Source organism: Ranitomeya variabilis, chromosome 4 (genome assembly GCF_051348905.1).
Source record: "Ranitomeya variabilis isolate aRanVar5 chromosome 4, aRanVar5.hap1, whole genome shotgun sequence".
In the NCBI taxonomy this organism is placed as follows: domain Eukaryota; kingdom Metazoa; phylum Chordata; class Amphibia; order Anura; family Dendrobatidae; genus Ranitomeya; species Ranitomeya variabilis.
In genome coordinates, this window is record NC_135235.1 from 582,538,839 (window position 1) to 582,552,396 (window position 13,558).

The window sequence follows — 13,558 nt, forward strand, 5'->3', positions numbered from 1 at the left end:
GGGGAAGGAGGCACGGGGAAGATGGGGCTCCGTCTACCCACTAGAGATTCCCTGAGACAATAAGTGCAGGAATAAGCAGTGCTGGGCGTAAGACGTTGTGGCCCCTTTCCATCATCCACCCACAGGTGATATGTTTAAAAGGGGGAAGGGATGGGTTATTAGGAGGAAGTAGAGGGATCATGGAATTAAGGACACTGATGGGCCTGCCAACCCCAGTTAAGAAAGCTCCCATCTTAAGATTTACAACTGGAGGAGACAGTCTTAAATGAGGTCTGCGTGAGCAGCCACAGAACAGCTCACCCCATGTAAAGGAGGAGGGGGGTGCATGCACTAAGGAGATGGCTCTTTCAATAGTAAGCCAACAGTTCCTTGAAACCACAAGATGACCAACAAATAAAATGTGTTGCTACAAGCCACAGCCGCTGATGCCCACTAACGTGGAAGGCCGCGATTCATTGCATAGATCGTTAACCTGAAGCTAACGAACAAGCCCTGCTGGTGCGTTCTCCTGGCACTAGTGTTCATCATTGGTTTTAATGCAGTCGTCTGGAAGAGATGACGATGGGGAGGGGGAAGGGGTGGATAACATAGGAACCGCCCTATGGTCAGTAACACAATGTAACTAGCACCAGTGAGTCAACGAGCCATGATTTTACTCTAGAACATATTACAGGTGATCCAGTCTTGAGAGAAATCCAGGTGCAAGCAAGCAGAGGGGGAGGGGAGGACATCGGCGTCTTCAGAAGACAGAACAAAAGTCCTTGATCCCACCTTAAACCTGAGGGAAAAAGAAGAGCGAGTTATATCTGAAATGTTGAAGCTCCCACAAGACCCCTCTCCATGAATGCCCACCCCTCACATTAGGATAATAATGCACTCCTCGATGTCCTGTCATTGAGGCTCTGTACGGATCTGCATAGTGATGTAACAGCCAATGTCAGGGACATTAAAGGGATACTCCCATCTCATTAGGTGAATATGCACAGCTAGGACATATGAACTAAGTGTCGGGGGTCCAACCTCAGGGACTCCCACCTACCTTCAAAGAATGAAGGTGAAGTGTAGGAAACCCCATCCAGTGCCATTCATCCAACTGAGCCACAAATATTCAAAGGCAGAGGACATCCTGAAGAGAACAGACCTGAAGCCGCTCTAAAGCCCCTTCATTAGTCCAGAGTCCCAGGTCAGGACCCTAATGAAAAGGCATCACGTATGAAGAAAAGAAAACTCCTTGTAAGCCAACACGACATTGTGCTCATATCACACCAATGCAATGGCCTTCCATGGAGGCTGGCAAGAGAAATGTGGTCTACATGAAGCCACTAGTAGGAGTTCACTTAATACATTTCTACAGCCACCATTGAATACCATATACTAGCCGGCTGCCAGTAGTGTAGGATTTAGAGCTCTGTATCACACGTGTGCAGCTCTCATGCTGTAATTCTAGTTTTAAATTATGCAATGGCCAAACCTGGTGGACAGAAATAATAATCCACCCCATGAAAACTGTCTGTTCCTACTGCAGGGTGAATTTAGATGCAAGTCTGGATCTCCTTTACACTCATCTCCCACCACTTTATCCTACAAATATCCTGCTAAATAAAAAAAAGGTGAGGGTTCAGGAAATTACTTCAATATCTAAATCTCCAATATCAGGAGACATGGTGTTCCTTTGGAGAACCTGCTCCTGTCCAAACACCATGTGGACTGAGGCTGTACTAGAGGCCTGGGAACAATATCAGAGCTGGATTCCTGTAGGACCATGTGAAGAGCCCCAGGCAGAGCTTGTTCCTTGGGACAACCACATGGAGATAGAGGAAGAATTGGAACCACTGCTTCTGATATACAGTGCAAGGGAAGGGGTAAATATTATCCATTTGTGCCCACGGTACTTGAAATGTTCACAAATCTCCATAGACGTTCGGGTTTGTGGTGATGAAACAGTCCAAAGCCACCCCTCTAAGAGGGTGTATAGTTGGGTCTTACAATTTGTGAATGTCTAACTTCACATAAAGCCCCCGTCCTTTAAGGCTCAATACAGCATTTCAGAACCACACGCTGACCAGCGAAGGCGGCAGCATGACTGCCTTAATGTGTGAGTGACCCACTTCTGAGCTGACCCACGTGACATGATAGGAAAAAAGGTTTCCCAGCACGTGTGGAGGGGGCACCACAGCAGAGACAACATGGCAAAAACACGTGAGGATTAGGGCAGGCAGAGCTGGGGACAAAGTGGGGAGGGGGTCAGTGTGCAGGAATGTGCAGAGATGGCAGCTCTCAGGAAGCAGATGTACACCAACCACAATCTATCCCTCATCCCCCAGGCCCTGGGCAAGTTATATAAGCTGCATTAGTAAAGCATGAATGACTGAGGATGTAGATTTCATAACAGAGCAGCCAACAAAGCTCTGTGGACATGTTCAATAGCGGTGTAGTGCCTCTATAAGCCTCTGGGTGGTGCCAATTCCAAAACATTGCAACCACAACAACTTTTAGGGCAGCCATGTACATAATGCAGGGCCTTCCACACCAGATCCAGCTCATAGCCCCATTAACAATGCAAGGTTTGGACAGCCATCCCATGTGTGGCACACACTAGGGGGGGGGGGGGGATGCTGGCACTTACTAGAAGGGTGCTTCAGGCAGCACATGTGACTTGGTCCATTCGGGTCTCCAGCTCGAACGCGTCTGGCCGATCTTGAGGATTAGCAGCCAACATGTCTTTAAGCAGCTGTCGAATGCCCTCAGACATGGAAGTCCTGCGTTTCTGAGGGATGTGAAGCTCCATCTTTGGGTTCTCTAGCAGCGCTTCCCCTACAGGGACAATCTCACTGCCCTGCTTTATGTAGGTCCCCAGAAGCTCCTTCTTGGTCTCAGCATCCACAAAAGTGATCCGCTCGATCATGGCCCAGATGATGATGCCTAGGGCAAATATGTCCGCTTTTGCTGTGTAGTGTCCCTCCCATACCTCCGGAGCCATGTAGAAATCAGAGCCACAGGCCGATGACAGCCAGTACTTGTTGACATTGACCGTCTTATTCTCGTTGCTTCCTTCCCCGATGCTTTCCTTCCCTTGGGAAGCAAGTCCAGCACAAACTTTACTGAGGCCAAAATCAGCAACTTTGAGCACCGGGAAGCCAGATCGCTCTGTAATCAGGATATTGTCTGGCTTCAGGTCCCGGTGAACGATCTGGTTCTTGTGCAGGAAAGCAATGGCACTTGTCAGCTGCAGCATGAAACTTTTATTGATGGCTGGGTCTGGGCGCCTGGAGAGGACATACTGATTGAGGTCCCCACCTTCACAGAACTCCATGACAAACCATAAGTAACAAGCTTCTTCTGTGCAGCCCAAAATACGTTCCCCTGCAAGAAAAGAAAAACAGAAGGAGAGCAGTCACTACATAGAAAGCCTAAATAAGAAGTGAAGTTCGGTTTAATGCAGAGTTACACCGTACATTATACTGCAGAGCAGCAACCACTCTGCTTAGAATAACAAGCAGAAGTGTGTTGTCAGACACCACTATCAGCAAAACTTAATGCAGGAGGCAATTGGTCTTCCAGAAACAGATTACACTACAGAGCTTTGTGCAACAACTACATGCGAGTTACCAGAACATAATCTGTGTGCAGGAGCAGGGAGATTTCATCTATGAAGTTGCAGAATAGAGATTGGTGCTCTGGAGTATAATGAAAGATAAAAAACGCATCATACACGTCCACTGCCACCCTCTCTCGACATGGACTCTGCTGATAGCAGAGGTGCATAGTAGTCTTCACATATTGGATACGGTATATAAAATTTACATACATAACCTCTCCCCCACCCCAGGGACGTTCCTGTGCTCCTCCTCATGTTAGAGAGACTCAGGAAATCGTTATCATTTGTGGGACTCTTAGGGAATAGCTATTCCCCAGTGACCACTCTCTAATGAACGCCAATTATAGAGAAAGCTCAGCTAGTTCCAAGAGGTGTCAGGAAGAACCATGTAAAAAAATTAAATAAATGCACAAAAGACTGTCCAGTAGACAGCAGCCCACTATGTGACAGATGAGACGCCTTCATGCAACAAGCAGCCTCTGGGGATTCAGATGTTTATGCCTGAGGACGTGCACCCCCCAACACATATTACATAAGACTGTCACCTCGAGCATGGGTCAGAGATTGGACTGAAGAGGATTAAGTGTAGTCATAGAACTTAATCTGGACATCATGTCCAAACAGTGAGCAGACTGCAGAGCAACCTTGAGGAGAAGCAGATCACCAGCCCAAGACAGATGGCATAATCCATTCTTTCCTATGTTGCCTTACCCAGTCCCAGAAATAGTCACATCTGCCAAGTGAGAGTTGCACCAACACTCACTTAAGCCAGAGAAACCCACAAACAGACCCTTCCCCAATATGAATAATACTGATGCGTGCACCAGCTTTCCTTTGGCACGTGCGCAAATCCAAATGTTAAGCAGTGGGCCCAACCCTACATGTACAGTACAAACAACCAATCTCCTGGCACAAATCCTACATAAGACAAATGAGGGCCTCCTGTGCAGCACCTGCATGCAACTAGTCCACACGTGCAGCAGGCCTGAAGACAAAGCCCTGCCCTGCCTGCAAGGGCAACATCAGCCCTGCCACTCACAGCAACGCCAACTGGCAACAGATGGCACAACAAGCCCCAGGGCTAATGCTGGCAATGGACTGCAGTTTTCCAAGAGAATGAGAATTTTCAGTCATCACAAATTGATTAGCTATACAGACTACAACTCTCAGCAGACCAGATTTGTTTCGGAAATAAGATTGGTGTAAGGAACTAGAAACATTTTACGGAAGATTTGCTACAGTGTATCCAGTCTAGGTTTCTCCTGCCTGATAGTTGGCTACATTGTATCAGCCCAGAGTCTAGGCTGCTCAGACCACAACAGAGAATGGATTTGAGTTGAGCACATAAGATTTGCAGGACCCTGGTACAATGGTCAACAGACCAGAGCCCTGCAAATATCTTAATGCCTACAGCATAGCCAGCGCCACTTCTGATTAGCGAGCTCCTGTGACTTCATGCCTGTGCCACAATGGAATGACGTTGTTGAATTTTCTACCAATCAGAAGAGACGCCGGAGGTAGTAGAGGTTTTGCAGGGTTCTGATCCAACTGTCAATGCGACCAATGTGACTGGTGGTCTAGAGCTCTGCAAAGCTTCTAGATCTACTCTACAATGGGTATATTTTGTAGCAAACCTCCAGCTGTGACATGTATTGGGCCATATTATATATATTTATTTACTGGTAGCAAGCGAATCTTAAAAACTGAAGAGTTTATTAGAAACTGGAATGACTGCTTACGGGAGACCAGAATAAAGACAGTTGAGAGCAGCTCTTTGTTAAACTCCCAATAGAAATGAATGGGAGTCATGCAGACATTGTACCACCGTTGTGCTCAGCTGTAATCGGGACACCCAGTCTGACAGATGTCAGACAGTTATGAAAAGATAGGACTTTAATTACCCCTTAAGCCTACAATTTTAAAAACCTGAGTGACCCCTTTAAAAGTAAAGGCCTCTATACCATCACTCAACTCAGTCACTAAAATAACAAAACAAGAAAACAACCAAAAATGTAAAAAAAAAAAAAAAAAAAAATTTAAAGTTGAATTAGTCCTTTAAAAATTCCCAACCCTAAGCCCTCACTTATAGTGTCCTGGCAGAGGTAACCCGGTTCCGGGTGCTCCATAATAGTTACTGATTATCCCATATAGGTCAGAGTTCGATACCTTAGAGCCAAGACTAGCGATCCTCTGCCCACCTATCAGCGAGCCAAATGATCTGAGGCATAATACTCAACCAGTGTGACCAGAGTACTATGTCCATGGAAACAGGCACAATCTAGACCATAGAGAACAGTATTCGGGTATGTGCACTAGATGAGTAAATGCTGCGGGTTGGACGCTGTGTACTTGTGCAATGTCCAAATGTTACAGCATAGTGGATGAGATTTCAAGAAATCCTATGTCCACTATGCGTCCAGAGATGCCTGCGGTTTACCTGCGGAGACGCACATGCGGCGCGTCTCTCCAGACATCAGCATGTCCATTTATCTTGCGGAGAAGCAAGCCTCCACAAGATAAATTTCACCTGAACAATGTACTGGACGCGGTGATTCTGCAGTTCAATGAATACATACGGATTCACTTGCATTCAATAGCCAGCAGCGCTTTGGATGCACCGGACATGTGCTCTATCCAAAGCGCTGCCAATTCCTGATCGTGTGCACCTACCCTTAGTACTGTACATAGGAGGCAGTATTATATTATGTATACAATGTATCCAGTCTGGGAAATGTTTCTCCTGCTTGATAGCTACATTTTATCAGCCCAGAGTCCAGGCTGCTCAGACCACAACTGAGAGAATGGATTCGAGTTGAGCAGAAAAGATTTACAGAACCTTTGTCCAGTGGCCAACCCAGAGCCCTGCAAGTAACTACGGCATCGACAATTCTTATTAGCGGGCTCCTGTGACGTCATGTCTCCGCCACAATGGAATAACGTTGTTGTGGGTTCTACTAGTCAGAAGAGACACCGCAGGCAGAAGTTTGCAGGGTTCTGATCCAACTGTCATGGAAATGCTAATGTGACTGGTGGTCCAGAGCTCTGCAAAGCTTCTAGATCAACTCTACAATGAGTATAATTGTAGCAAACCTGTACATAGGTGGCAGTATTATAGTAGTTATATTCTTGTACATAGATGGCAGTGTTAGGCTATGTACACACGTTGCAGATTCCTGTGTTAATTTTTCAGCGCAGATTTTTTAAAATCCACAGGTAAAATGCACAGCCTTAATAGGAATCCGCAGGTGCTAAAATAAACAGATAAAACGCTGCGGAATCCACACAAACAATTGACATGCAGCAGAAAATACAATGCAACGTTTCCACGCGGTATTTTCTGCAGCATGTGCACTGAGGATTTTGTTTTCCATAGGTTTACATGGTACTGTAAACCTGATGGAAAACTACAGTGAATCCACAGCGTCAAATCCACTGCGGATCCGCAGCCAAATCCGCAACGTGTGCACATCCCTTATAGTAGTTATATTCCTGTACATAGGAGGCAGTGTACGGGTATGTTCACACGTTGCGGATTTGCCTGTGATATTTTCTATGAGCATTCTGCATCTCTTGGTAGAAAACGCTGGTCAAAGTCTGCCCTTTTTTTATGCGGATTTTGTGAGTTTTCACTGCAGATTTCATGCGTTTTTACCTGAGTTTTCCTATAATGGAATGGGTGCAGAAACGCACAAAGAATTGACATGGTCCTTTTTTTAATCCGCTGCGGAATCCGTGCAGAATTTTCAGCACAGCATTTTTATTTTCCCATCGATATACATTGTACTATAAATCACTTGCGATTCTGCACGGAAAAACGCTGCTGATCCGCAGTAAATCTGCAACGTGTGTACATAAGAGGGCTAGCTAGAGGGAAAAAATAAATAAATAAATATATATATATATATCTCTAAGGGGTACTTCCGTCTTTCTGTCGGCAACTTCCGTCACGGATATTAATTCGCCGATTGGTCGCGGCAGCCATGACAGGCAGCTGGCGAGACCAATCAGCGACAGGCACAGTCCGATTAGTCCCTCTCTACTCCCCTGCAGTCAGTGCTCGGCGCCCGCTCCATACTCCCCGCAGTCACGGCTCACACAGGGTTAATGCCAGCGTTAACGGACCGCGTTATGCCGCGGGTAACTCACTCCGTTACCGCCGCCATTAACCCTGTGTGACCAAGTTTTTACTATTGAGGCTGCCTATGCTGCCTCAATAGTAAAAACATCTAATGTTAAAAATAATAATATATATAAAAAAAAACAAAAACAAATTATATACTCACCTTCTGCCGCCTTTCCGACGCTCCGGTGACCGGTCCATGCAAGCAGCAGGTTCCGGTGCTAAGGTTGGTGTGCGACAAGGACCTGCCATGACGTCACGGTCATGTGACCGCAACATCATCACACCCTCGGACCGGAAGCTGCCGCCTGAACCGAACACAGGCGACAACTACAAGGAGCCCCTCGGAAGGTGAGTATATGTTTATTTTTTAACCTGTGACATACGTGGCTGGGCAATATACTACGTCGCTGGGCAATATACTACGTCACTGGGCAATATGCTACGTGGACATGCATATTCTAGAATACCCGATGCGTTAGAATCGGGCCACCATCTAGTAATAAATAAATATATAAATATATATATATATATATCTCTTTTTTTTTTTTTAATATAATTGACTAAGGGGTACTTCCGTCTGTCTGCAACTTCCGTCCCCGGAAATCCTGCGTTGCTGATTGGTCTCGCCAGCTGCCTGTCCTGGCTGCCACGACCAATCAGCGACGGCCACAGCCCGGCCGAGAATTAGTCCCTCCCTACTCCCGTCAGTGCCCGGCGCCCGCTCCATACTCCCCTCCACTCAGCACTCACACAGGGTTAATGACAGCGCTAACGGACCACGTTATTGCCGCGGGTAACGCACTCCGTTAACGCTGCTATTAACCCTGTGTGACCAACTTTTTACTATTGCTGCTGCCTATGCAGCATCAATAGTATAAGATCTAATGTTAAAAATAATAATAATAAAAAAAACAAAAAAACAACCTGCTATTCTCACCTTCCGTCGTCCACCGAGATGCGCACGCCTGCCGACAGCTTCCGTTCCCAGAGATGCATTGCGAAATTACCCTGAAGACTTAGCGGTCTCGCGAGACCGCTAGGTCATCTGGGTAATTTTGCAATGCATCCTGGGAACGAAAGCTGGCGGCAGCCACGCACGCATCGACAGAGCTTCGCTGGACATCGGAGGGTGAGTATATAACTTTATTTTAATTTTAAAAGGGATATGGTGCCCACACTGTTATATACTGCGTGGGCTGTGTTCTATACAGTTGTGGCCAAAAGTATTGACACCCCTGCAATTCTGTCAGATAATACTCAGTTTCTTCCTGAAAATGATTGCAATCACAAATTCTTTGGTATTATTATCTTCATTTAATTTGTCTTAAATGAAAAAACACAAAAGAGAATGTAGCAAAAAACAAAACATTGATCATTTCACACACAACTCCAAAAATGGGCCAGACAAAAGTATTGGCACCCTCAGCCTAATACTTGGTTGCACAACCTTTAGCCAAAATAACTGCGACCAACCGCTTCCGGTAACCATCAATGAGTTTCTTACAATGCTCTGCTGGAATTTTAGACCATTCTTCTTTGGCAAACTGCTCCAGGTCCCTGATATTTGAAGGGTGCCTTCTCCAAACTGCCATTTTTAGATCTCTCCACAGGTGTTCTATGGGATTCAGGTCTACACTCATTGCTGGCCACCTTAGAAGTCTCCAGTGCTTTCTATCAAACCATTGTCTAGTGCTTTTTGAAGTGTGTTTTGGGTCATTGTCCTGCTGGAAGACCCATGACCTCTGAGGGAGACCCAGCTTTCTCACACTGGGCCCTACATTATGCTGCAAAATTTGTTGGTAGTCTTCAGACTTCATAATGCCATGCACTCGGTCAAGCAGTCCAGTGCCAGAGGCAGCAAAGCAACCCCAAAAAAATCAGGGAACCTCCACCATGTTTGTAGGGACCGTGGTCTTTTCTTTGAATGCCTCTTTTTCTCCTGTAAACTATGTTGATGCCTTTGCCCAAAAAGCTCTACTTTTGTCTCATCTGACCAGAGAACATTCTTCCAAAACGTTTTAGGCTTTTTCAGGTAAGTTTTGGCAAACTCCAGCCTGGCTTTTTTATGTCTCGGGGTAAGAAGTGGGGTCTTCCTGGGTCTCCTACCATACAGTCCCTTTTCATTCAGACGCCGACGGATAGTGCGGGTTGACACTGTTGTACCCTCGGACTGCAGGGCAGCTTGAACTTGTTTGGATGTTAGTCGAGGTTCTTTATCCAACATCCGCACAATCTTGCGTTGAAATCTCATGTCAATTTTTCTTTTCCATCCACATCTAGGGAGGTTAACCACAGTGCCATGGGCTTTAAACTTCTTGATGACACTGCGCACGGTAGACACAGGAACATTCAGGTCTTTGGAGATGGACTTGTAGCCTTGAGATTGCTCATGCTTCCTCACAATTTGGTTTCAAGTCCTCAGAGACAGTTCTTTGATCTTTTCTCCATGCTCAATGTGGTGCACACAAGGACACATGTCCTTGTTAACCCATGTCAACTGGCAGCAAGTGTGATTTAGTTATTGCCAACACCTGTTAGGTGCCACAGGTAAGTTACAGGTGCTGTTAATTACACAAATTAGTGAAGCATCACATGATTTTTCGAACAGTGCCAATACTTTTGTCCACCCCGTTTTTTATGTTTGGTGTGGAATTATATCCAATTTGGCTTTAGGACAATTTGTGTTTTTTCATTTAAGACAAATTAAATGAAGATAATAACAAAGAATTTGTGTTTGCAATCATTTTCAGGAAGAAACTGAGTATCTGACAGAATTGCAGGGGTGTCAATACTTTTGGCCACAACTGTACTACGTGGCTGCGTTATATACTGCGTGGCCTGTATTAACGCATCGGGTATTCTAGAATATGTTGCGACCTGTGCTATATACTATGTGGCTGCTATATACATATTCTAGAATACCCGATGCATTAGAATCTGGCCACCATCTAGTAGTATATTCTTGTACATAGGGGGCAGTATTATAGTAGTCATGCTCCAGAGGGTAGTATTATAGTTGCCATGTTCAGTATCCCTTACATTCCTCTACCCTCCTTTGCCCCTCCTGGGAGCCAGCACTAGGACAGTGAGTAGAAGATAGCAGTATATTAGGGCGCTGCAGTACTCACAATCCCATAATACACCACCATTACAGGGCAGAGGTCTGAAATCACAGATCCCCACAGCGGCCTGCTCTGGATCAGGCTCGTCCTGGGGATCTGGTGCCCGTCTCCCCTCTGAGGGCGGTGCTGTGTGCGGCCAGAGGTGCCCGTCTCCCCTCTGAGGGCGGTGCTGTGTGCGGCCAGAGGTGCCCGTCTCCCCTCTGAGGGCGGTGCTGTGTGCGGCCAGAGGTGCCCGTCTCCCCTCTGAGGGCGGTGCTGTGTGCGGCCAGAGGTGCCCGTCTCCCCTCTGAGGGCGGTGCTGTGTGCGGCCAGAGGTGCCCGTCTCCCCTCTGAGGGCGGTGCTGTGTGCGGCCAGAGGTGCCCGTCTCCCCTCTGAGGGCGGTGCTGTGTGCGGCCAGAGGTGCCCGTCTCCCCTCTGAGGGCGGTGCTGTGTGCGGCCAGAGGTGCCCGTCTCCCCTCTGAGGGCGGTGCTGTGTGCGGCCAGAGGTGCCCGTCTCCCCTCTGAGGGCGGTGCTGTGTGCGGCCAGAGGTGCCCGTCTCCCCTCTGAGGGCGGTGCTGTGTGCGGCCAGAGGTGCCCGTCTCCCCTCTGAGGGCGGTGCTGTGTGCGGCCAGAGGTGCCCGTCTCCCCTCTGAGGGCGGTGCTGTGTGCGGCCAGAGGTGCCCGTCTCCCCTCTGAGGGCGGTGCTGTGTGCGGCCAGAGGTGCCCGTCTCCCCTCTGAGGGCGGTGCTGTGTGCGGCCAGAGGTGCCCGTCTCCCCTCTGAGGGCGGTGCTGTGTGCGGCCAGAGGTGCCCGTCTCCCCTCTGAGGGCGGTGCTGTGTGCGGCCAGAGGTGCCCGTCTCCCCTCTGAGGGCGGTGCTGTGTGCGGCCAGAGGTGCCCGTCTCCCCTCTGAGGGCGGTGCTGTGTGCGGCCAGAGGTGCCCGTCGCCCTGGTTCCCCCCCAGCAGTGTCAGATGTTGGGAGTAGCTCCTGGGCTGCCCCTGCCCCCATGCTGGACTCTCCGGGCCGTCAGTGACGCACCCCCGCAGCAGGCCTCAGTCCCCGGCCTGGATTAGTCCTCGGTACCTTTCAGGGAGGTCTCCACCAGGCGCAGGTACAGCTGGCTGCTCTTGTTGCCGTGGCTCATCTTCTGGGCCAGGCCGTTCCTCTGCAGCACGCACTCCTCGAAGCGCACGATGTTCGGGTGCCGGCGGCGGAGGCTGGTCAGGGCCCAGAACTCGGACAGGGCCAGCTCCACGTTCTCCGGGGCATCACAGCGGATCTTCTTCACAGCCACCCGGGCCCCGCTCTTCCGGGCCACGGCCTCGTACACCACCCCGTAGCTGCCGCGGCCTATCTCGGACAATAAACTATACCGAGGCCGCCGGAGCCTGCCGCCGCTCACCACCACCTCCTCTTCCTCCGAGGCCTCGGGCTTGAATGTCCCGTTGACTGGCTGCACGTTGAGGAGGGGGGCGGGGATCCTTTCTCTCAGCGGCCGCACTCCAGGACTTCTCCGGCGCTTTCTTTTAGCGGATTCCATGACGAGCTCCTCTCAGGCCGGAAGCCCTCATCCCTCCTCCGCTCTAGCCTGCGGGGCGCACGTTAAACTTAATCGCTGTGAGGTGTAACCAGGGACAGGCCTCATCTCCCTCCCCAGGTCCGAGCTCTAGCCGGCTCCAGTACACACTGAACACAGGCAGCCAGGGGAAGACCGACTGTACATGAGGACCGTACCATTACTGAAAAACTATAGGGGTATCGGGATAACATCTTTAATCATACCATTAAATCCTTACACACGAGAGTTATTCTATATGTTCTAAATGATCATTACATCAGTCAGTTTATGATCAGCGCACAGAAGAACGAATACGAGAGTGTTCATTTTTACAATCATAATCGACAAACTTCCCATCTTTACAAAGTGGTACGTTCCAATGTTAAAAGAAAGTAAGCATGGAACAAACCAAAAGCTCTAGAAGGGGGTGATAAAAAGACACACGTGATGGTGCCTAAAGTGTTATTAATATCAGGAGTGTGAGGTAAATAAAGAAAAGCGAGGGGTGTGGATAACGCAGTGCACCTGTGCAATGACAGGTGAAGAATCGGTTTGGGAAATTTCGATGTCCCCCCACCTTTTTAGTGACTTTAGTCCGTCCAGGTCACATGACCAGAATGCGCGGCTAATGGGATTTGAGCAGGTGCTTCTTGACTGGCTGCATTTTTTGGATGTAAACAAGATGGTTTTCATTCATGACAGGAAGCAGAAGGCTTGGAAGAGGAAACGCAGTGAAAGTGGTAGAACTTGGCAGTAGTCAATGAGCATAAGACCTTGTGCACATGTTCAGTATTTTACCTCAGTACCTGTAAGCCCAAACCAGCAGTGGTGATAAATACAGGAGTGGTGACGTGTTTCTATAAGGGTATGTGTCCACTTTCAGGATTGCTTCAGGATTTGGTCAGAATTTTACATCAGTATTTGTAAGCCAAAGCCAGGAGTGGGTGATAAATGCAGAAGTGGTGCATATGTTTCTATTATACTTTTCCTCATAGGGTACGTGTCCACGATCAGGATGGCCGGCGGTATCATCGGAGCGGCAAAGCCGCTTGGCTCTAAGCCCCGCCCCCTTCTGGGACGCGATGATGCCGGATGTGTTCATTGTACACATCCGGGATCATCGCCCCCCTCCCATAGGGCCCTGTGTTATTCCTTGCGGCGACGCAGCGTCACCGC

The 13,558-nt window shown here is 48.4% G+C and overlaps 1 protein-coding gene across 1 annotated transcript; it reads right to left on the bottom strand.

Annotated features, from left to right (window-relative positions):
• Positions 1-636: 636 nt before the first annotated feature.
• Positions 637-12,512, bottom strand: STK35 (serine/threonine kinase 35). Its single transcript, XM_077253016.1, has 3 exons — positions 11,908-12,512; positions 2,627-3,363; positions 637-778 (listed from the first exon to the last, which is right to left on the bottom strand). The coding sequence occupies exons 1-2, from the start codon at positions 12,362-12,364 to the stop codon at positions 2,639-2,641; spliced, it is 1,182 nt and encodes a 393-aa protein (XP_077109131.1). The 5' UTR covers positions 12,365-12,512; the 3' UTR covers positions 637-778; positions 2,627-2,638.
• Between the last annotated feature and the right edge of the window lie 1,046 nt (positions 12,513-13,558).

Bases quoted from the DNA above. Each gene is read 5' to 3' on its own strand.
- STK35 (XM_077253016.1), bottom strand. From the start codon at position 12,364: ATGGAATCCGCTAAAAGAAAGCGCCGGAGAAGTCCTGGAGTGCGGCCG. The intron at 3,364-11,907 runs GTACCGAGGACT...CTTTTCTTGCAG, and splicing joins GGTGGAGACCTCCCTGAAAG to GGGAACGTATTTTGGGCTGC.